At 36.8% G+C, this 25913-nt stretch overlaps 1 protein-coding gene across 10 annotated transcripts in view; it reads right to left on the minus strand.

Annotated features, from left to right (window-relative positions):
* LOC150110302 (F-box/LRR-repeat protein 20) overlaps window positions 1-25913 on the minus strand; it is a 325839-nt gene that overhangs the window by 219295 nt on the left and 80631 nt on the right. For 9 of the 10 annotated variants that reach the window (XM_090392650.1, XM_090392658.1, XM_090392667.1 and 6 more), the window contains one exon: window positions 19320-19385. In XM_090392650.1, the coding sequence (XP_090248776.1) occupies window positions 19320-19385 (66 nt within the window). Of the gene's footprint in view, window positions 1-19319; window positions 19386-23514; window positions 23606-25913 lie in introns of all 10 variants that reach the window. The other variant, XM_090392707.1, reaches the window with a different exon arrangement.

A 25913-nucleotide genomic window follows, 5' to 3' on the forward strand; every position in this document is an offset into this window, starting at 1 on the left:
GCCACTGTGTGACAATGAGTTGAAATGGCAAGCAAGCATCGTGAACGGTATGTTAGTAGATCAACGTGAAAAGAAACAAGTGTAGTTTGTTATGTGTGGGATGCATTCAAGAGAAGGATGGAATTGCACAAAGGTTATGAGCTGCATTTAAATGAATAAGGTGACTTAGCTAGAGAGAGAGAGATTGTTGCTAGAAGAAAGTGTAATGAGTGATGTGAAAAAGAGATCAGAGGTAGTAAGAGACAATGTGAAAGATCAAAAGAGAGAGAGAGAGTGGACCAGGAATTGAAGTGCTTGTGAATGAAGAGTATGAGAGAACAGGAATGCAAAATGTACAGAGAAATGAGGAGTTACAGCAGACAAGGAGACATGGCATAAGCAGAGGGAATGTTGGAACTAACAGTGAATTTGTGTGTATGGGATGGTCAGTACAGAAATGGGATGTCCTAGGATTTAAGTAGAGTAGTTGAGACTGAGGAGATAATATGGGGTAAATAGTGATGAAGTTGATTGGGAATGGAAGGTAAGAAGAAATCACATTTGAGAGGTGGCATGAATAGGACTGGTTTGAGATCTAGAAAAGAAGTGCTGTGTTTGTTTACAACCAGAAGCATCAGAAATAAGGAAAAAAAATTGTTTCACTGGAGTTTATTCAACCAAAAATTGTGGCAATAAGTGAAACATGATAAGATGAGGAAGATATCCTGAGAGGAATAGAAATGGAGAGATGCAATATTTTCCATGGGTCTAGGAAGGACAGTGGGAGAGTGGTAATGCCACTGATGACAGCTGAGGAATTATGTCTGCAAAAAGTGAAGATGCAAGAGGAGGAAATAGTGACAGTGAGTTTTGAAGTAGTATGGTATGATGTGGGGAAAAAAACAAGATGAGAAATTTAGTTGCATGTTGCTAGAGACCAGGAAAGGTAGAGAGCAGTGATGAAGAAATGTATAGGCAAGCTGGATTAGCAAACAAAGGAAGATTACCATTATAGACAATTTTATTTATGCTAACATAGACAGAAATGAAGAGATTGCATCATCTGGGAATAAGTTAAATCAAGCTCTTGAGATAGAACTATCTCTTAGACAGTATGTAATGGAGGATGCATGAGGACTGATAATCACAGATCTGATCATATCAATGGGTGTGATTGTCAGTAGGGATGTTGCATTTCCTTTCGGTTGATGAGCATGATCATGAAGTGAAGTGATCACCTGGGTAGTGGCTAGCCATACAAAGACTTCTGTGAGAAAATGAAGTATCTGGAACTACAAAGTGAGAGATTATGACAAGCTTAGACAACTTGGTGCTAAAGCATAGAATTAAGTGGGAAGGACAAATGCTGCTAAATAAGATATATTGCCGGCCGAGTGATTAGCATATCCTCTCTCCAGCCAAAAGGTTACAGGTTCAAATCCTGCCGTGAGCATGGATGTTTGTGATTGTCTGTGAAAATACTAGTGGTAGTCGACAGTAGATGGCGTTGGTGTAGAAGGTAGTTGCGGTTCGTAGTTGGTGGATTGAGTAGAGACAGTCGTGGAGTAGGTGCCTTCCCTCAAGTCTTTGGACTCCCTGGAGGTGTCATGTAATAATAAATATATTTAACAGCAGCAATGTGTGAATGCATTTAGAAGGTCAAAAGGCTGAATAAGGTAGATTGTCAAATGGATGAATGGAGGGATTAAGTAAGAAATCTGGAAGAAGACACTGTGGAGGCAGCAGATGAATAATGGTAACAGTTAGTTGCATGAAGAGTATAAAGAGCAGGCCAGGTAGGTGACTTGTTTGATAGCCGTCACCCAGGTGAATATATATATATATATATATATATATATATATATATATACTATTCGAAGTGTAATATGAGCAGAAATTAGTAAATCAGGCCAAGAAAAATTCAAGTTCTTTTGATATGTAGCAAGTAGTAGAAAGAATGATTATGGTAAGATGTTAATGGATTGAAATGACAGATTGGTAGAGAACATAGTTGAGGTATTCAGTGAGGAATTCATTAGATATTTCATTCTCATCAGTGTGACATAATGAGAAGCTTAAGTATAGTGCGAATAGGATTGCACATATACACAATATGTCCTTTAAATAATGAGATAACAATTATTATATCAAAACAAAGAACTATATTTATAATTGTTAATTACATAGATTCAAAATAATCACCCTCCATCTGCCACACAACATTTACATTTGTCATACAGGTGTTCAAAGGCACGGTGGAAGTCCTGAACGGAAACCTCCTTCAGCGTCTGGGTCACACTGCATTGGTTGTCCTCAATGTCATTGAAGCACTCCCCCTTTCAAGGCACACTTCATCTTTGGAAAGAGAAAAAAGTCTGTGGGAGCCAAATCCGGCTAATGGGGAGGATGTTTTGATCACATAGATTGACTTCGAAGCCAGAAACTGCTTCAGAGACAGCATACAGGGACTGTTTTGGCGCTACTGTTGTTTAACTTAACTATATTAATATTGGGATAGTTTTAACTGGAGATATGCAGCTTATTATTATTATTAAATGGGCATCTCCATGTAGTCAAAGACTCATTGTAGGAGACCCACACTAACAATTATTCACACAATATCTATTATACCTCTTCCTAAATTTATTCGTCATTGGGTCCTCTCGTGGTCCTCTAAATCCTCTCCACCACTTCATGATCTTCAAGAAACTCAGGTGATCGAATCTATGCAGAGTAGTCAAGATGTGGCCAAATCAGGGATAATAAAGAGGGATAATAACTTCCCTATCTTTACTTGTCAATGTGTTCTTTAACATCCAAGTAATCTTCTGAGCTATTTTACCAATTTTGCCATATGTCCTCTGAACTTCACTTCTCTATCCATAACATCCCTCCCAAGCTCCCTAGCCTCATCAATTTCCTGTAATCTAGTACCATCAATATGATACAAAGTATGTACTCTTTTCATCCTAAGTACATTAGCTTACATTTTGAAACATTAAATTGCACTAATTGTCCTTTGCCCACACTGCAATTTATGTAAATCATCATGCAGGTTATCTACATCACGTTTATCAACTACTGCCCTACCAGTTTTGCAAAGTCAGCAAACAACTGAATATCACCTCTAAAATTTTCTTGCTTTATATCATTAATATACAAATTAAAGAGTAGTGGCCCCGGCACAGAGCTCTGGAGCACTCCACCAGTCACTTTCATTCACTTAATTCCACTCCACCATCACCACCTTTTTATGTCTGTCTGAAAGCTAACCACTATCGATACCAACAGCCTCACATCTATTCCCATTTGCTCCAACTTATGTAATAGTCTTCCCAGTATTCTGTCAAATGATTTTGCAAAGTCCAGCAGTATGGTGGTGTAGTCATTTCCTTTATCCAGTTCTGTTGTCACTTTATTATAAAGTGTGAATAAGTTACTACAGCAGGACCTACCTTTTACAAAGCCAAGCTGCCCCCTTATAGAGTATCATATTCATATCCACCCATTCCTAAATTTTACCTTTAATCAACTTTTCAGGGGTAGATGGATATGAATATGATATCCAGAAATAGTAATTGGTCTGCAAATTGTTATTTCTATCTTGGAGCCACTTTTATGTAAAGTAACTATCTTATACTTATGTCGGAAATTACTGCCCCATTATAAGTCAGCCATTGGTTTCAGACACAACATGAAAGAATAGAATCTTAATGTAAAGACATGCTTGAACTCTCAAGAGTTTACGTAGAGAGGCAACAACTAACTTGTAAATGTAAAGTGTATCAATTTAATTATTAATGTTCTTGTAAAATAATTCAAATATTGTTTTAGAATAATACCCAATACTGGGATAATTCATGTTGGCCAATCAGCAGAAGGCCTGATTATTACGTAATAGTGCATGACACAGCAGAAAATCCGAAATGTCATCCGTAACCCCTGCAGTAACAGTTCCATCGAGAGGGCCGCCAAGTAAAGAACGTGACCTTACCTAACGAATCAAAGACGGCCGAGTGAGTGACGTAGACAGAGAGAGGGGGCATTCGCCACTAAGATATAAGGAGCGGCGCACTCTTCAAATGCTCTCGTTTCCTGCATTTTTCCTGTGTGTCAGTTAGAAGGCCGTGGAGGCTGAGGAAGCTTGTCGCTGATGTCCAGCAACCCTCCACGTTGCAGTGGGTTCCGTTGCGTACAGGTCGTCCATCTGAACAACATGAAACCAGCAGACAGGGCCATTGGTGAGCTACCACCAATGTGACGATTTCGAAGGGCTCAACACTTCGGAAGGAATGAGTGAAGAAAGACAGCGGAACGACAAGGAAATCTTGCCATATCTGAGGAAGGATCAGACATAAAACAAAGGGACCACCATGCTAAGGAGATTAACCGGTAAGGCAAACATTTCTTACCTTATATGCATGAGAAGTGCTGTAGAAACCAGAGTGAACAAAGAAAAAGGGGAAAGCCTTAAGCACAACCCTGTTGACCTGGCTAGAAGATCCGTTTTGGACTGTAAGTCTTGATTGGACCCTCCTGCTGTGACTTGTAAATTTGTGTTTGTGTGAACTTTTAGTGGAACAGTTTTAGAAATGAAGTGCTATATGAACTGCTATAAATGAAGTTTCTGCTCTGTATATTGAGCCTGCGATTTGCATAAGTAAAATAGCAAGGAGTTTACCTCTCATAAGATTAGCAATCTATAGGCTTGAGAGAACGTGTCATGTATAAATTGATTTATTAAGTGTTGTTAAACTTGCTTAAAGACAGGAGTATCAGTTAATCTTAGCACAAACCACACTGATTAATTAATGCTCCTCGATTAGAATTGTATAAGCTTGCACATTAGGAAGTGCGTGAGAAGAATTGATTGAGCCTATTGCTATTGAGTGGGCACTTGTGCAGAACCTACTTCCCTTTTTTTAGTATTATATTTACATGATTTTTCCTGTATATGAATTTAGCTGCATTAAAATGTTTTATCTTAAATCAGAGTTTGTATGCCTCTGTTGTTTGAGACTGACCTACCACTTATAAAAAACAATCTGTGTAAGTGGGGGGGGGGACTTGACATTAAGTTAAGAAGGGAGCTGCGACTGCATACCACGTGTTCCTAATGCTAAGCAATATTGTCGAGATAGTTTGTTAAAATAAGATTAAGTATCAGGAACTAGTCACCGGCTGGCGCAATCGATTTAAGATAAACAAATTTGTCAGAGGCTAATTTCTGGTAAGTGTAAGAAGTAACCTGTAAAGAAAAAGTAAAACTATACCAAGTAAAAGCTAGAGTAAAAAGATGTAAAAATGGCACAAAAGTCGACAGGATATGCTTGAAAAAGAAAAACATAGAGCAAGCAATACAAGCACGATAAGTTGGTTTCAGTCTCACACACAGAACTTAATTAAGATATTGAATAGTCATAGAGAAAAAAAGGGTTCATAACTCATCCCGTAACAGTGTAACTTGAAAAAGTATATCTTTACCAACATCCCCTGAATTAAGTGATTCTGAGTTTCTTAAAAGTATAAATCCATATCAAATTTTCCCTCAATTCTCAGGTGAAGATACTGAAGATGTGAGAGCTTTCTTTGATTATATAGAGGAACTTAGAAAGATAGGGCGATGGAGTGACTTCCAGTAACTCATACTGCTTTGCAGTAAACTGGTTGGAAGAGCAAAGAGCTTTCTCTACTCCTCACCCTTATTGAAGAAAACTTTGGACTACCAGAGGTTTAGACAAATCCTAACCTTCCACTTTTCTAAGACAAAAAATGTATGGAAGCTCCAGAGAATAACCCAGAAGGAAAAGGAAAGTGTCTCTGACTTTCACAATAGGCTGCTCACTTTTGCTAACACATTATGTGTGCCTGATGAGGAAAAACGGCATCTGGAATGGACTATATTCCAGCATTTTAGAGTTGGTTTGAGGCAGGAGCTAAGGGAGACTGCATTTGGGAAGGGAATATCAAATTTAAAGGAATGCTATGATGCTGCGCTTGAGAGAGAACAGCTGTTGGGAGACATTTATCCCAGAACCACTGCCAGTCATATCAATATTATTAAAGAAAACAAGGACACTGACAGGGATTCAAACCCTGTGAAGGAAGGAAGAGAAAACAAGAAGAGACAGCAGAAGGTGCTGAGAAGTTCTGAAAAAAAGAAGTCTGAGTCAGTTCATAGTGTTGCAATAGATGCTTGTGACTTCAATGAATTCCGATCCATAGTCAGGCAAGAAGTGGAGAAACTACAAAAACCACTCATAGAACGACATGATGTCGTGATCAATCAGCTAGCAATTGATCCGTCTAAGAATCAAATGCTCCCCTCTTTGCAATAAGATAGGATAAAGAATATTGTCAACAACGAAGTTGAGAGACTACAGCAACCTATGCTAGAGAGGATGGATCACATGATGAGGACGCTGCAAGAAATGTCTGCAGGTTATAAAATGGAAACCCCTTTATCCTCAGATGGTGAAGGTGGGAAAAGTCACTGCTGAGAAATTCCCAGGTGCTTTAACTGTAGCAAGTTAGGACATATTGCTCGTAACTGTTTTGTAGCACAGAGAGACACTAGAACAAGATATAGACCAGAGACAACATCGCTCACTTGTGCCAGATTACCCAGTAAAAAGGGGGAGGGGGCCAGGGAAATGTAAGTTTCTCCGGAATGGTGGAGAGGAAAGATCTCCAGAAGAAATTTTAAAGCACTCATTGACACTAGTTCCCAAGTCTCTATTATATCTGAGAGACATACCAAGGAACTTGGGTCTTGTGTGAAGAATATAATCGAACATTTGAAGAGATCAATTGGGATCTTAGGGATATCCCCCTTCCCAACCTATGCCACTAAAGTAGTGAGACTGAAGGGGGGACTGCCCGAGTTTGGAGTGTATGCATGGCACAATTTCTTGGTTCTACCCAAGAACTCGCTCTCCCACATAGGGCTAATCTTGGGGGGAGGATTTTCTGAGGAAAAATGGATTCTCGTGCGACTATCCCAAAAGAGAGATCAAGTTCCTTCGAAGAAGGGATTCTAACAATGTTAATCAGAGCACTGAAGGTAGAGATGACCCTTTGCATGACAATCCTCAATGCACAGAAAAACGTGAACTAACAAGAAAAAGGAAAGACATCCCATTGCACAAGGATGGAATACCGAATACAAGAGACATCCTTAGGGTCGGGGAGATACATGACAAGCCTATCACGGGAGAAGAACTGGGCAGTGTCTGTGAAAAAGCAGCATATGATAACCATTAGGCAAGTAGGACAACCCTTCCCCAGAGAAAGGAGAGGATGTTGTCAACAAAAAAATCATTTTTTGAAAAAAAAGGGGGGAGGGATAAAGTATGATCCAAAAAAATTTTCTGCAACTCCATTAAAGAATAATTTTTAACTAAACGGGGCCTTTGTTGTGTCAGAAATCACTGGCCCACTATAAGTCAGCCATTGGTTTCAGACACAACATGAAAGAATAGAATCTTAACGTAAAGACATGCTTGAACTCTCAAGAGTTCCAAAAACCAGAGTTTCTGGAAGGGAAAAAAACTCTGCTACCTCCGTATGAGATCCATATGTGCTTCTATAATCATTCTTTCTCTTACTTACTGAAATGACTTCATTCTGGTCAGCAGCATGCTTGTTCATGAAATCAGTGAAAAGTCTGGTAATAGCAAAAAACTACACAGTATTTGATGCCATGAAGTCTTCCAGTTGCATATAAATGATTATAGGTGGATCTGCTGTAGCAAGTGTAGCTTATTTCACTGGACTTGCTTCTCTAGACTTCTTCAAAGTTTCAATATTTTTTTGCTTCTTCTTAAAAATAACAAATGCAATCAATTCTTAAGATAAAAAGCCAAACGGCTATTTTTTCTGGCGTAAAAATTTTCTGGATAAAAATCCCTTAATATTTTACAGCCAGTATGCGAAACTCTGAGATCGAAAACTACGATCTAAGAGTTTCATGCCGAAGAACTATCGGCGAATCCAAGCATAAGTGAACACCTGGTAGTACAACGCCAAGGCAACTCGAAGCAAAGGTGTAGCAAGCTCCCTCACTATTCTTGATATTTTCTCATAATGTAAAACACGGCACCTAGGAGATGTAATAGTGCCTTACATTATGAGGAGAGGTCACTACCCTTTTCTGAGGTCTCATCAGTGAGTAGGTAGACCTGGAAGATATCAAAGTTTAAGTGAAAAGAACTTACATACCTTCACTATACGAATGCCAGAAAGGTGTGCCCATATATTATCATAACTAAGATAAAAAGCCAAACAACTATTTTTTCTGGCGACGTTAATTGAATTAAATTAATGGGATAAAAATCCATTATTATTTTACAGCCAGTATGCGAAACTCTGAGATCTAAAACTACGATCTAAGAGTTTCATGCCGAAGAACTATTGGCGAATCCAAGTGTAAGTGAACACCTGGTAGTACAACACCAAGGCAACTCAAAGCAAAGGTGTTGTAGTACAACATGTTAGCATAATTACACCTGATTACTGTAATCATGCTAACCATACATTTTGTACTGGATCCTGGGATGTTGATTGTTTAAGTGTGTTGAGAAACTGAGTGTATCCAGGCCATGTGGCCAAATAGCAAACACATCATCTACATAGCATAGCCAAACAGTGGGCTTATGTGGGACAGAGTTTAAGGCTTTTTCTTCAAAGGTCTCCATAAAGAAGTTGACCAGGGATGGACCACCAGGGGATGGACACTTGATCTGGCTAAAAGTGGTATTGCTTACCATCACAAGAATGTTCTTGAAAGGGATAGATATGGAGGTGCTGGGTAATTATACTTAATGGACACACTGAGCTACAAGGGAAAAAGGGACTATAACTAGTGAAAGATATTGCAATGAGGTTCTTCAACATCATGTTTGATTGTTCCGTGGCGCAGTAGGCAAAGCATTTATTTTTATGGATGACAGTGCCACACTACATCACACACAAGCAATGGATATACTTCTGGAGACCAAAGATATTAATTAAATCGAGTGGCTAGCACTCTCCCCAGATCTCAACCATATAGAACACATTTGGGATGCAATAGGGGAGACATTGCTACTCGAAATTTCCCTCCAGAAAATAAACATACTTACATACTTGCTCTGAAGAAGGAGTGGGTGCAGTTTGTCTCAAGAACTCCTGAATCACTTGGTGTAAGCATGGTATGGTGAGAACTGCATTGCAGTTCAGGGTGGACATATTCCATACTGAAACGTCTCTCTGCATAGTTTTCTGTACCTTAGGAAATTTATAACTTTTGCCAAACCATATACAAATTTCATGCAATTTCATACAAATTGCAATTTAATTTGTATGAAATTTTTAGCACATTTTTTGTGTAATATAATTTATTAGTATGTTGGCAATACTAATATGTCCACATTGCTATTCCCTTTGGCAGCAGTCATGAAAATATTTTCATATACAGGTAAAAATATAGTTCGTCCCTAGCTTTTGGACTCCATTGTATTAAGTATACTTAATGTTAATATGGCTGGGGGTACTTTATATTGCCACATGCATATGAGAATGTGCAAAGGGAACTCTTTTTTTCTTTTTTTAATATAAGTTCCATGTAGAAAGGTTGGAAAGAGTAAGTTTAGTACTAATTAACAAGTTTGGAAATTTAAGAATGCAAAGCTGAAATGATGAAAATAGGTATCTCTACAAAGGTCACATGGGTTTGTTCAAGGATGTTTTTTTTTTTTTTTTTTTTTTTTTAAAGTAATCTCATTACATTTCATAATATGGTGAAACTGTACTGGACTGAGGAAGCATTTTTTCTTGATTTTGAAAAGGCATATAAAAGAATATGACATCATATATTTTCCATATATGATAACATGTATCATATGAAAGGCACATGATACATGAAAAAATGAGAGGAATGGGAAATCAATAGCAAACTGATGGCTTGGAAATGGTTATGGCTGACCAATAGACATCCATGAATTGTGTATATATAAGGTAAACATTAGCCCGAAGGAAAGATGGTCTGAGACTAGATTCCGTTCAGGGACCGCTGTTTAATTCATGCTGAAATAGCACAAAGCTGAACAGAGAATATTCAACTATTTGCATATGATGTAAAATCATGGAAGGTAGCAGCTGAGAATTCTGATATGGTAGTCACTTCGGTACAATTGAAATAAGTGGATTCAGTGGAAAAAAAACGAGTAGGGATTAATAATATTGTGAAGTATAAAAGTTTTCATCTACACAGTTAGCCTAGTGGCTATGCACTTTGCAACCACATGCCTGGGGGAAGGAGTGTCCTAAGTTCTATTCCCACCTTCGGCATGAAGAACTTAAGGATCTTCCTCAGCCATAGCCAAGTTAGCCAGTCGGATGGACAGCAGGTTTTTTTCCTCAGTTTATCTAGGGGTTTTTCTCCCGCAAGTAGGTTTCGTGAACACACACGGATTACAGTCATGAATATCGCCCTTAGGGGATGCAGCAGAGGAGGGTGGCGAACCAGCTGCATTAATACGCCAGTAACCCCCTCATTAGGAAGGGACTCAACCCGTCCTAGGACAGACGAGAAGGATAGCATAAAAGTTCTCAGGTTGATCAGAGGGAAATGGAAGGCACTAATGTAGTTTGTGAGTGAAAATGTACTGCAGGAAATGAAAAATCTTGGGAGAAAAGGCTGTATTTGGCAGACACTACAGCAATTGTGAAAGTCACCCAGAGGATCTGCCATATAGAGAACAGTGACAAGTCAGGATAAGAATGTGATTATGCCATTAGGCTGTATGCTTTGACTACTGTGAACAGATCTAGTCTTCAAATTGTAGATAAGAACCAGAGATGATCCAAAAGTGAATAACATATTGTGTCAAGAATTTCACAATTTATTCTTATTCTTGAGCATATAAGTTATTATAAGAGAGATAAAGAGAGTAAAATTATAGAATTACATTCAAAAACACAATTTCTTAATAATCAAAACAAAATAACAAGCTAACAGTTAAAAGATAAGAATGTAATTATAAATCCAGAAGACAAGATACGAAGATGGAAGGAATACCAACTGGATGATATAATGACCATAGACCTGGCAAACCCTGTGAATCAGTGTTAACTCAAATAATACAGGTATTCTTAAAGAAGAACTAGTAAGTGTGCAATAAAAGAACTATCTAATGATAAAATGACAGGATGCGATGGAATATTAACTGAGTTAATAAAAGAGTAGGGGAAAAAATAAACAGTTTTTTTTTTAACAGAAATATGGAATATATGTGATATAGGCATACCTACCGGAAGACATCATAAAATCTATTTGCATTTTGATACCAAGAAAAGATAATGCAGCAAAATGTAAAGATTTTAGAACAATTAGTATCATATCCCATCCCATGCTTCAATAATGGTATTGACAATAGTTTGTCAAATGTTTTCTAGAATTAAATGCCATACAATTGAACAGCACAAAGAATTTGTGTCAAGAAAAAGTGCAATTAATGCAACATATGAATTAAAAACTTATTGAAAAATCAATACAAAAATAACATTGCCAGCCTGGCTGGCAGAGTGGTTAGTTAGCATATCCGCTCTCCAGCCAAAAGGCTGCGGGTTTGAATCCCACCATGGGCATGGATGCTTGTGATTGTCTATGGAAATACTAGTGGTGGTGGTCGGCAGTAGATGGCATTGGTGTGGTCGTGATAAGTTGGAGTATTGAGTGGTAGAGACAGAACTGTAGAGCAGGTGCTTTCCCTCAATGAGTCTTTGGACTCTCTGGAGGTATCAAACAATAATAACATATCTATGCTTTATAGACCTTAAAAAGACTTTTTTTTGTTGACCCCCCCCCACACACGAAAAGTCACAAGACTTATAATATGACAGTGCCATGTGTGGACAAGTGCTAAAACAGAGCACCTATGATAAAGTGACTAAAGGGAATAGTCTGTGAGGAAAGGGTCATCTATTAAGTGGATTGCCCACTTTTGAATATCATCAAGAATTCCTAGGGAAATCCTGGATGCTCCACTCCAAATGTGGGAACAGTACTCCAAAGTGGGTCGGATTGTAACCTTATAAAGTATCATGAGTTGAGAGGAAGAGAAGCAATGTATAAAACAGAAAAGAACACTAAGTCACTTAGAAACTAAATAGACTACATAAGTAATGTGTTTGTGCCAGGAAAAATGGATGTGACAGTCAACCAAAGAAGAGAAAGTTGATCTTGAAAGGAAACTGAAATATTATCAAAAATGAGATGGGATGAGATAGGATTTATCTTGCAGGTTTGAGTTTTTTTGGCATTGAAATTTACAAAGATGTCTTCACCCCCATTTCAAGATGTTGAGGAGATCAGTGTTTACATTGCTGGTTATGGAATTTCTTGAGGCATCTAACATTAGGGTAGTGCAGAATTTATCGAATGAAGAAATGGAATGAGGAGTACTGGCATCAGCGAAGCTGTGAATAGTATTTGAACTCAGAGAAAGGAGATTATCGATGTAAAGGTAGAGGATTGTGGGTGAGAGCACAGAACCCTGAGGCACTCCAGCACTGATGGGGAAATCTGATTAGAGGAAGCCATCCATCATCACACACAATGAACAACCAGTAAGGAAACTGGCAATCCAATCAGAATGTAGAATAGAGGCCATAAGATGGCAGTTTGTTCAGGAGGCCTCGGTGCCAGACACAATCAAATGCCTTAGAAATATTGACATAACATGAGTTTCTCAAAGTTTTTTCATAGCCTGAGTCCAAAGGTAGGTAAGATTAGCCAGCAGGTCGGCTGTAGAACGAGAATGACAGCATTCATATTGGTGATCGCTAATTGTTTCCAGGTAATGAAGAAGCTGGTTGTCAAAGTAAGCCATGAAAAGTTAACAGAAATATTAAAAGCCCTAAGAAATTATACTGGAATCAGAAGACACAAATGATTGTGAAATGATAAAGAATATGAAGATATTGAAATGGGAATAAAATATTTTATTACGGGGAAATAAAATGAACAAATTAGATTTGCTGATGATTTGGTGTTCATAGTGAAATCAAAAACAGAGTTACAAAATATGATTGAAATACTAATCAAAAAGAGTCAGAAGTATGTCTGAGTAATAAATACAGCTAAAACCGAGTATTATGACAATAAGCAAAAAAAAAAAAAAAGAAAGAAAATAAATTTAAGAGTAGGATTCATTCAAAATGTAAAGGCTTATAATTATTTAGTAGTAACATTATTATTATAATTATGGCTATTATAGCCTGTTTTTGTTTAGGAGTGTCCCTTATTTTAAATACATTGGCTATTATTACTCAAAAAAGGGATATATATACTATAGGGCATTATGGGTGAGTATAGAAGGCAATTATAGCAGAATAAAAAGAGGTGGAAAAATTTTGTACATACCTTGTTTGAATACTAGGATGTCTTCCAATTTCATGATCCTGCTGAAGGTTGTTTATAACGACGGGAAGGAGGAAGGGAGCATGGGGGGGGGGGGGTGTTTTGACACGGGAAAAATAAATTTGGAAACCAGGGTTTTGTGTTAATAATATATATATAAATATATACTATTGTGATTAGGGGTGCATATTGTGGAGAGGGGGAGGAGAGAAGGGGAAGGGTTTACTTATGGGGAAACTGGGACAGGGGAGAGCATTAACGGGGTGTGGACCGTTCAGTCGACTGACCATCATCGGAACATTTTCGGAATGAGTGTAGGACTATGTCAAGACTGGAAGTTGAATCTGCCTACTAAGGGCATTTGTTGTCGCTAAAATGGCCGGAGGCGTGGCTTAATTTGTAAGTTCTGGATCGTCCAACATTCGGAAATTAGGTAGGGGCGGTGGACATGGATTGAATTTTCATCGCATTTTATGGCAATAGTTCCGGATATTCTAAGCATTATTTCATTGTTTTGTTTGTCTATGATTATGGCCTTGTCGATTTGGGGGATATGTTTCAGTTCAAGGGCGTGAGCTGCAATTTCTGTCTTCCCTGTACTCTGTGTTTCATTTTTCTTTTTGATGTTGTGATGATTTTTTGTGTTGAGATAATTCGAAATGGGAATATTGCAATCCCTGAAGTGCTCTTGTAGTCTGGTCCATAAAGACCTAATTGTAGAGCCAGTGTAGGTGACGTCACAGTCTTTTTGAGTGTTCAAATATTTCTTTGTGTGCGAGAGATTTAGTGGGTTTTAGGAGAGTTGCTAATTGTTGGTTCATGGTGAATACTAGCTTATAATCCGTGTGTTTGAAAATGTATTTGTAGGCTTTCTATGTGTTTTGGACGTATGGCAATTTGATAACCATACATGTAGGTAAGTCTGTTTTGGTTGTATTATTGTTATGACAGGATTTTGCCGTACTGTTCGCATAACTTATTAGATGTGTGGGATAGTTGCGATTTTTGAAAACCTGTGTTAAATACTTTAATTCCATGTTAAGATAATTACTGTTGGTTGAGAATTTGTAAGCATTGATAAATTGTTTTAAAAGAGGCATATACCGTGAGTAGACATATCGATACAAAATTAATAATGGAAAAAACTCACGTACAAAGATTATTTAATAGTATAATTTTCGCCTGTGTGTCACAGGCATCTTCAGTACATTAAGTTCAAATTAAACAATAACTGGCAATTCCAAAAAGCGCCACCTAAGTAGCTGGTGTAAGATAACTAAAAAAGTCGATAACTTTCCTAAAAAAAAAAAAAAAAAAAAATCAATACAATAAAAAGTTAAGAAAGATTAGCTGATTTGTAAACTACTATCTTCCATAAAGGGGATAGACGTAAGCCGTCGGATCTGTTTAAGTCAGAAGAATGAAGTAGAGTTTCACATGTTTCTTTATAAAGGCGTTCCATGAGAAACTGACTTTTGTGAAGAACTCTTGTCTTTCTCCAATGAACTCTGTGTCTAGTGAAGATGGCATGTTCTGCAAGTCCAGACTTTTCAGGTTTAAAGTATTCAACATAAGATTGGTGTTCTTCTAGCCAAATAGATGCAGATCTTCCCGTTTGTCTGAAATAAGATAATCCACAAGAGCACGGAATCTGGTAGACACCTGGATGATTAAGATGTGGAAGCTTGTCCTTAGAAGTGAAAAAGGTGGAGATTTTTCTAAACAGCCGAAAGGCAACAAAAATATTCAGTGGTTTTAAAACTTTTGCTATATGTTCACTGATGCCTTGTACATAAGGGATAGTAATGTGCATTATTTCTTCTGTGTTTGAAAAGGAAGACATATTAAAACTACTCAAAGTTCTTTTAATGAAGCAATTCTTATAACCATTAGATAGAAAGGAAGAAGTTATATATTGTAGTTCTTTCTGTAAAAGATCATCTGAAGAACAAAAGGAGTGGGCCCGATGAACCAGTATTTTAATAGTTCCTGCCTTTTGACTGGGATGGTGATGAGATTCCGCATGGATATAATGACCTGTATGAGTCTTCTTTCTTTAAATTGAGAAATGTGGTTATCATGATAACCTACATTTCTGATATAATGATCAGTTTACATGTTGTTTCTTTATTTACAAATATGCCTCTTTCGGAAAGTACTGAATTACTACAACAGGAATTTCCTTCAGACATTGTAAACGTATATGATTTTGTAATAAATTGTGGTTATTTTTCCTTTAAAAATAAGTTGTATCAACAAATTGAAGGAACAGCAATGGGTAATCCTCTTTCTCCTGCTATCTCCAATTTCTTTATGGAACATTTTGAACAACGTATCTTTGACAACATTTCTCCCAGACCTACTCATTGGTTCAGATATGTCAATGACATTTTTGCTATGGAATGGCTCTTCTGATGAACTTCAACAATTTCTCACTAAGTTAAACGCATTTCATCCTAGGATCAAGTTTACCCTAATTCTTCTAATTCTTCGCAAACCAGATGGTAACCTACATTTCTCAGTTTATAGAAAGAAGACTCATACAGGCCATTATATCCATGCAGAATCTCATCACCATCCCAGTCAAAAGGCAGGAACTATTAAAACACCGGTTCATCGGGCCACTCCTTTTGTTCTTCAGATGATCTTTTACGGAAAAAACTACAATATATAACTTCTTCCTTTCTATCTAACGGTTATAAGAATTGCTTCATTAAAAGAACTTTGAGTAGTTTTAATATGTCTTCCTCTTCAAACACAGAAGAAATAATGCGTATTACTATCCCTTATGTACAAGGCATCAATGAACATATAGCAAAAAAAGTTTTAAAACCACTGAATATTTTTGTTGCCTTTCGACCGTTTAGAAAAATCTCCACCTTTCTCACTTCTCCTATGGACAAGCTTCCACATCTTAATCATCCAGGTGTCTACCAGATTCCGTGCTCTTGTGGATTATCTTATTTCAGACAAACAGGAAGATCTGCCTCTATTTGGTGAAGAACACCAATCTTATATTGAATACTTTAAACCTGAAAAGTCTGGACTTGCAGAACATGCCATCTTCACTAGACACAGAGTTCATTGGAGAAAGACAAGAGTTCTTCACAAAAGTCAGTTTCTCATGGAACGCCTTTATAAAGAAACATGTGAAACTCTACTTCATTCTTCTAACTTAAACAGATCCGACGGCTTACGTCTATCACCTTTATGGGAAATAGTACTTTACAAATCAGCTAATCTTTCTTAACTTTTTATTGCATTGATTTTTTTTTTTTTTTTAGTAGTTATTGACCTTTTCAGTTATCTCACACCAGCTACTTAGGTGTGGTTTTTGGAATTGTCAGTTATTGTTTAATTTGAGCTTAATGTACTGAAGATGCCTGTGACACACAGGCGAAAATTATACTATTAAATAATCTTTGTACGTGAGTTTTTTCCGTTATTAGTTTTGTATCGATTGATAAATTGTGATAGGATGACTGATTTTTTTAATGGAATATGGGTGGTATGAATTGAAATGGAGGTAGTTTCCGATATGTGTAGGTTTGTGGAATATCTTCGTAGCTATTTTGTTATTGCTTCTGATTAATGTCAGGTTTAAGAAATTGATGGATTTGTTTTGTTCTGTTTCCATGGTGAATTATAGTCTGTTGCTATAATCGTTGAGGGATGTTTGTAAGGCGGAGATGTGCGAGGGTTTACCAATGCATAGAATATCGTCTACGTATCTGCCATAAAAGGGGATGCTGGATGGGTGGGAGAGGGGTGGAGTAGAATCACTTCTACTCCACCATCTGGATTATTCCACCATCAGCAATATTCCCATCCAGATTATCTGAACACAAAAAAACATTGCAACATCAAAAAAGAAAAATAAAACACAGAGTACAGAGAAGACAGAAATTGCAGCTCACGTCCTTGAACTGAAACATATCCCCCAAATCGACAAGGCCATAATCATAGACAAACAAGACAATGCTTAGAATATCCGAAACTATTGCCATAAAATGCAATAAAAATTCAATCAACGTCCACCGCCCCTACCTAATTTCTGAATGTTTGACGATCCAGAACTTACAAATTAAGCCATGCCTCGGTCATTTAGCGACAAAACGCCCTTATTTGGCAGATTCAACTTCCAGTCTTGACATGGCCTTACACTCATTCCGAAAATGTTCCGATGGTCAATCATCCGAAATGGTCCACACCCCGTTAACGCTCTCCCCTGCCCTAGTTTCCCCATAAGTAAACCCTTCCCCTTCTCTCCCCCCCTCCCCAATATGCACCCCTAAACACAATAGTATATACATATATATATTATTAACACAAAACCCGGGTTTCCGAATTTATATTTCCCCGCATCAAAAAAAAAAAAAAAAAAAAAAACACGCTTCCTTCCTCCCCCCCTCGTTATAAACAACCTTCAGCAGGATCATGAAATTGGAAGACATCCTAGTATTCAAACAAGGTATGTACAAAATTTTTCCACCTCTTTTTATTCTGCTATAATTGCCTTCTATACTCACCCATAATGCCCTATAGTATATATATCCCTTTTTTGAGTAATAATAGCCAATGTATTTAAAATAAGGGACACTCCTAAACAAAAACAGGCTATAATAGCCATAATTATAATAATAGTGTTTAAGAAGAAGTAGCATGGGAATTTTCCAGAAACTATACCTTATTTAGTAGTAACAGTTATGAAAATAAATTAAGAATAGTTAAGGCAAAAGAAACATTCTGGAATAATAAATTAACCTCTGGAATAAATAAACTGACTAAAATAAGGATAATAAAATCCTATATATGGTCCACGTTGAATTTTGGATGCGAGATTTGGACATATACAAAATTCATAATCAGGAAATTGTGGGCCTTCGAGATGCAGTGCTATAGGAGAGCAGTGAAGACATGGAAGGAGAAAAAACTAATCAAGAAGTATTGAAGTTAATGGGAACCAAAAGAGCACTCATAAAAGACTTTATAAAGAGAGAGAGAGAGTGTAAGATGGCAGGACACATTAAGAGGATTAGCAGGGAAAACATCTCTGAAATACTGGAGGGGAAATTAGAGGGAAGAAGATCTCTTGGTAGACTACGAACTTCTTGGATTGATGATGAAAAAAAAATGGATGGGGAACAAGAGCTATTTTGAGATCAAAGGGATTGCAGAGGGATAGACTCTGGTGTCCATGAGTGCTAATTGAAGAAGCTACTTAAGATCAAGTCTCCCATAATCTATCATTATTCTTGAGTATAAGGATTAAGAGAGTATGATTTACAGGATATGGTATATCGGAGAAATGGAAAGAAGTTGTTGTGATAGGCAGTAGGTGAGAGGAAAATAACAAATCATCCTAGATTTGTTATTCTCCTGTCACTTACTGCCTATTACAAAGCTTCTTTCCATTTGACTGATACACTTATATCTACCATGGCCTGTAAATCATACTTCCTCAATTTTATATGGTGTGAAAGCAAAGGTATATTCTCTGCAGAGAGGACTTGGTATGCGAAGTGAAATGTGTCCCCAGAGTGGAAAGTGAATACACCGACAATGAAAATTCAAGTTGATGTGCAAGGTTATTACTAGCATGAAAGAACCTCCTTCAATGAGAACAGAGACTATAAAGGCCTCAAAATAATAATATAATAATCAAATACCTATATTTCTCTGTTTTATACATTCAGCATTAGTGCAGTCATCACCTGTTCTGGAATTACATTCCACTCAACTCCAAATTATCCACTGCTCACTCTCAAGGTCCTTCCAAATCCAAGGTAGTAAAGAGTTTGATAATAAGTTTTCTGCTATTGTTAAAAATCAGTATAATTCATATTATGCCAATAAAATAAAATAAATAACTTAGATTAAAGAAATGGAGAGAAGAAAATCTTATATATTACATATGAAATCACAATAGCATAGTTACCAATAATCTGTTTAAAGTCATGGGAGAATGGAACCATACCTGAAGACTAGAGGAAATGCATACTACCTACATTGGAAAAAAGAATATAAATTATGTATATATTAAAATATAAAAAAATTCAGCAATATCAAATGAAAACCATATTAAAAACGTGTGATCAAATCTCTGCGTAAAAATTTCTATTCAATACAAGGAATAAACAAGAGCATAAGGAATTTTACCCAATCACTACTTACATGGAGAAAAATCTAGCCAATGCTTACTAACCACATTTTTATTCATCTTCCAGAGATGATCCATTATTTTCTCACTTCAACAAACACTGGAAGACCGCCAGTTTTGCTCACATGCTCTCACACACACACACACACAGTTATATCAAGGCTTTGCCAAGAGACAATTTCTTTATCATTACTATCAATGTTAAACAATCATATTCTGAGCATTATTATTCTCCTTTATGTTGCTTTTCAAACACTGGTGTAGTCCCCAAACTTTGGTCCTGCCAATATGTCACCTGGAATCTCTCCAACTAAAAATGGATAACTCTGCAATTAGCAAGATTGAGCATTATCATTCTGGCTCAAACCAAGAGTCTGCATAGATAATCTTGTAAAAACGCCATATCAGAATTCTCCATTACCATTCAACCCCAACTTATCAGCAAAATTAGAAATTTCTCTTCAAGCCTTTCCTAATATTGATAATATTAGATAATAACTCAGCCAATAAAAGTTGGGCGATTGGTAGAGCCTCTGCTACTAATGGCTCACAAAACGTTAAGCAAGTTTGAGTGCAATGTTCCACTATTCTTCCAACTGCATTACGGTGGCTACATATGTACAGGTATTTACGTTCATTTCATTGGCATTTCAATGCCACTTCAACATGAGTATTTATTGAAAATATATGTAATTTAAACTGTATAAGAAATGTCCTATTTATCTTATAACTGTAATTTCTGAATTCCAACTGCATTGAGAAATGTTGGAATTAGTTTAACCAAAGGTGCATTTAATTGAATGAACAACTATATATTGTTCCATGAGTCAGATAATATGCTAAAGTTTCTCAAGAACTGGTTAACTAAGAGTTTTGTTGTTTGAAGATTAGGTAATTGAGAGATTACCATATTTATAAAATACGGACTACAGTCATACCTCAGTGAACGTTACCTCTGGTAATGAAACTCAATATAACAAAATCCGCAATTTCAAGCCTCATTTTATGTAAAAATATTAAAATGTTAAGGTCAATGCAAGGCAATCATCCAATTGGCAAACAATGCCAACTCGTCACATACTCCCGAGCTGTGGGTGTGTCTGTTTTGTGCATCATCTGTGTAATGACATGCAAAACTATTAAAAACAGACACACCCACATGCTTAGTCGTTGCTTGCACTTCTTAGGAAGTGTTTCAGTGTGGTGCATTGCAATAAATGACATATGTTCTCTGATAGCATTATTTTACATTTTGTAAATATTAATATTTAGTTAAAATGTCAGAATCAAGGAAAAGAAAGGCAATTTCTTTAGAAACTAAATTAAATATCGTACATGTTGAAAGGGATGAAAGAAAATCCAATGTGGCACATCCTTTAGGATTAGTGCAGTCAATATTAACAACCATACTTAGTCAATCAGCAAAAATAAAGCAGTCTGCTCAGAATTGTAAAGATGTTACAGCAGCAAAATTAACTTGCTTAAGGAGTCCAATTTTAGAAAAAATGGAGAAAATGTTAAGTTTGTGGATAGATGATATGCCACAACATCATATGCCTTTAACTCAAATGGTGATTAAAGAAAAGAGCATTATTTTTGTTTGATCACCTAAAATCTAAACAAACTGAAGAAATTGGGTTGGGAAAATTTTGGGGTTTCTCATGGTTGGTTTGATAAATTTAAAAAATGGGCCAGAATTCATAGTGTAAAATTATCAGGATAAGCTGCAAGTGCAGATGTTGAAGCTGCGAATAAGTTTCCAGAAAAACTAAAGGATATAATTGAACATGAAAATTTTTCACCAAATTTGGTGTTTTTTGATGAAAGCATATTGTTCTGGAAACGGCTACCATCAAAAAGCTTCATTTCTATTGAAGAAAAATCAGCAGCTGGGTTCAAAGCAGCCAAAGGCTGTTTAATGTTACTCTTTGGATCAAATGCTTGGGCCAATGTTGTTTAATTTGTATATAAATGATATAGGAAACGGCTTAAAGGGAGATATTCAGTTGTTTGCTGATGATGCAAAGTTGTGTAGTGCAATAAAAAATCAAGCTGATGTTGAAAGTTTGCAGGAGAATTTAAATAAGCTGGTAAAATGGGCAAAAGAAAATGGATGTCAGTTCAATGTGGAAAAGTGTAAAGTCATGCATTTTGGGATTAAAAGATTACCAGCTGTGTACTACATCGATGGAAAGGTACTCCAAGAGATTGATGAGGCTAGGGACTTAGGGGTATTGGTAGATAGGGAGATGAAGTTCAGAGGACACATTGCTAAGGTGTCCAAGATTGCACCTAGGATTACTTGGTTGTTGAGGAACACACTGACATCCAGAGATAAGGAGGTTATTATTCCCCTTTATAAAGCATTGATACTTCCACATTTGGATTACTGTGCTCAGGTCTGGTCACCTGGATTCCTTGGAGATGAGGAGGCTGTGGAGAGGGTTCAGAGAAGAGTGACCAAGTTGGTGAGTGATATAAAAAATGCTCCCAACATTGATAGATTGAGAGCTTGTGGATTGCAGAGGTTGGTTGATAGGCGAAGAAGAGGGGATATGATAGAAACATTCAAATTACTAAAAGGTTTTTATAGGATTGATGCAGGGGAAATGTTTCAGCTGTGTGATAGTGATGGAAGAACAAGAGGTCATCTCTGGAAATTAAAGAAGAGTGTGGTTAACAAAGGTGTCAGAACAAGGTTTTTTGCCTGGAGGGTGGTGAATGAGTGGAATTCATTGCCTGACTTTGTTGTGAGCTCTTCATCTGTAAATGAATTCAAGAAGAGATATGACAGATATTGTTTTGCTCGTTTGGGTCTCCCGCGATGAGTCTACTGACTCCATGGAGATACCCGTAATAATAATAATAATAAATGCTTCTGGCAATTTTAAATTAAAATTGTCATTAGTTTACCATTTGGAAAATCTGAGGGCGTTAAAAGGTAACATAAAAACGAATTTACCTGTAATATGGAAAGCTAATAGAAACACGTGGATCACCAAGGAGTTATTTACTGATTGATTTGTTAACCAATTTTGGTTAACGAATTGGGTTTGTTAACTAATTTCATTTCATATCCAGAAATGAAAAGGTATTGCCAAAGAAATAATTTTGAAGAAAATACTCTTTTGTTGTTGGACAATGCTCCGGGACATCCTACTGATTTTAACAGTACATTAGACACATGCATTCCTGTCAAAGTTGTCGTTCTTCCAGCAAACACAACTTCCCTGATTCAACCGATGGATCACACAGTAATAGCAACATTTAAGGCTTATTATCTGCATGGTACATTAAGTAATTTAATTGAACTAGAAGATAAGGAGCAAATCAATTAAAATTTTTGGAAAAACTATACCATTAAGACACAATTGAAAACATTAATAGCTCTTGAAAAGAAGTCACTTAGAAATGCTTAAATGGAGTTTGGTGCAAATTATGGCCAGAGATGGTACTAGAAGAAGAAAATGATATTCAAGAGATTAGAAATTAAGTTATCCAGATGGCTCAATTAATAGGTTTCGAAAATGTCAACGAAGAGGATGTAAGAAATTTATTAAATGCAGAAGATGGTTTTTCAGTGGAAGCTTGTTAGCAACAAAGCCAAAGAAAACAATAATGAAATTAAAGAAGTTCCTACCAAAAAAGTGTTAGTAACCAAAGATTTAAAAAGTGCTAGAATGACATTGAAAATTTTTAATTTTTTCATTGAAAATGATCCTGATTTAGGAAGAAGTGTTATTGTTATGCGATCAGTGTTAAATGCAATAAATCTGTATAGGCAATTGTTAAATGAAAGAGAAAAAAAGCATAAACAATCACTTTAGATTCGTATTTTAAAATGTCATGATTTTATCTTTGTTCGGTATGTAATATTGACTTTTTATTTAACAAAGCTTTTCTTTTTTGAAAAAAAAGTCTTTCATTTTCTTTATGTACGAACGTATCCCTATTATGGTCATAGTATTTTTACCTCTAAGAATGAAGTTTCGCTTCAGGTAATTTCGTGGAATGCATCCTCTTCACTAATCGAGGTATGACTGTACATACATATGCATCTTTTCCTATCAAAAATGAAAGGATTATTTCTTATTATAATACTGTATACTGTTTAGCATTAACTGCTGCATGTCCTTTTTTTTTTTTCATGCTTACCCACTATAGTATGCAAGGGGGGGGGGGGGGATACTACCCTGAAGGATGCAATTTTTATCATGAGAGTACATTTTTTCAGGGTGCTAATGTGTTTTTCATGCTGATTTCAAAAATGTTTAATAAATATGTGTCCAGCAAAACTATTCTACAGCTATCAAATTGCGTAAAAATAGATAGTAAACCATATGATGTATTAGTTCCAGACATGTGAAGGCCACGACCTCCAATAACCAAACTTGAAATACGATAATAATTATGACTCAGCACTGCCTGCCTTTAGATCCAGACAAGAGGATCTCTCCCTTGACTCCATATTTCAGAGGACCCTGAATATCACCACCAAAAAAAAAATAATAATAATAATAAATGTATTATATAAGAGATAAAAGATGAAATATTCAGAATCAAATCATAAATAATTGTTAAGAATGACACACAATCAAGCAAACATCATCTTATCTTGTACGGAATATAGGAATGAAATGTAGAAAATGTCTGAATGCACCTAATTTTGCCAACCAAAAACTGCAGCATTCAGTCATTTTACATATTGTTGAACAACTGGAAGAAGAAATCAAGGAAATCAAATTAAAGTAATTCATTGCCTTTACACACATTATAAAACGTACAGGTAGATGAAAAACTGTAAAAACAAATTTCAGTTTAAGGCATTGATTTAAAAGATGAGGGCATGCTTATGATAATGGTGCTAACAAGGCTAGTAAAGAAAGGGTGTATAAGGCAAAATTCTGACCAAAATTTCAGAATTCTGTGTGTCATGTACAGAACAGTTTTTTTTTTTTTTTTTTATTGGGATATTCCTTCAACTGTTCCCTAGTGATGACATGCTATCAGGGTGCCACATGATAAGCTGATATTCAAGTTGCAGCACATGGGTCTGGATGTCAGATTGGTTGTCAACTGGATTCAGGATTGGCTGTCTGATAGGTATCAGAGATTGCTGCAATTGTGTATGGTGGAGCAGTTTCAAGGAGGCAGAGAGTTACAAGTGGGGTCCCACAGGGCTCAGTACTATTACTATTATTACGGGCAACTCCAGGGAGTCATTAGACTCATCGAGGGAGGCCCCAAATCATATTCATCACAACTATCTGACATTCATACAGTATCTATCATACCTCGCCTTAAACTCATTCACTGTCACAGCATCCACTACAGACTCAGGGAGCGCATTCCACTCATTCACTACTCTAAAAGTAAAGAACCCAGCTCTAACACCTTTACTAACCACACTTTTGCCCAGTTTCCATGGATGTCCCCTAGTCCTCCCACAACCAGCCCTGTTCTCAAAAATATCTTCTGAATTAATTTTATAGAAACCCTTCAGTAATTTGAATGTCTCAATCATATCTCCCCTCCTCCGCCTATCAACCAATTTTTGCAACCCACAAATCCTCAACCTGTTCTCATACGGTTCATTCCACAGACCTGCTATCATCTTGGTCACTCGCCTCTGGATCCTCTCCACATCCTCCCCATCAAGAAGAAACCTAGGTGACCAAATCTGAGCACAGTAGTCTAGATGGGGTCTTATCAAGGCTCGATAGAGAGGAACAATAACCTGCTTGTCTCTGCTTGTCAACGTATTCTTCAGCAACCAAGTGATTTGATGAGCTGTTTTGGTCACTTTTGCAATGTGTCCCCTAAATTTCAATTCCTTATCCACCAACACTCCTAAATCTCGTGCCTCATCAATTTCCTGGAGCAGGGTTCCACCAATGCAGTAAACTGCCGCCAATCTTTTCACCCCCAAAATGCATAACCTTACATTTTGCCACATTAAACTGACATCCATTCTCCTTAGCCCAGACCTCCAATATACTAGGACCTATATTGTTTAACCTTTATATCAATGACATTGCCAGTGGATTGCAAGGGGATATTCAGTTGTGTGCGGATGATGCGAAGCTGGGAAGGATTATTAGTAATAGTGCAGATGTGGTAGCCCTGCAAGAGGATTTGAATAAGCTAGATAGATGGGCAAATTAATGGGGGGGTATCAGTTTAATGCAGCAAAATGCAAGAAGGTCTTGAGGTTTGGGACACATCGATTGAACGCTGAATACTCTATGGGAGGAGTTAAACTGGAGGAAGTAGGGGAGACAAGAGATCTGGGTTGATGATTGATAGAAACCTGAAATTTAGGGGAATCCTCTGTGTTAACTTCACTACCATTGCAAAGGTAGTGAAGGTAAC

The sequence above is a fragment of the Typopeltis vanoorti genome, chromosome 1 (assembly GCF_054136105.1).
Source record: "Typopeltis vanoorti isolate ZY-2024b chromosome 1, IOZ_Tvanoo_1.0, whole genome shotgun sequence".
Lineage (NCBI taxonomy): Eukaryota > Metazoa > Arthropoda > Arachnida > Uropygi > Thelyphonidae > Typopeltis > Typopeltis vanoorti.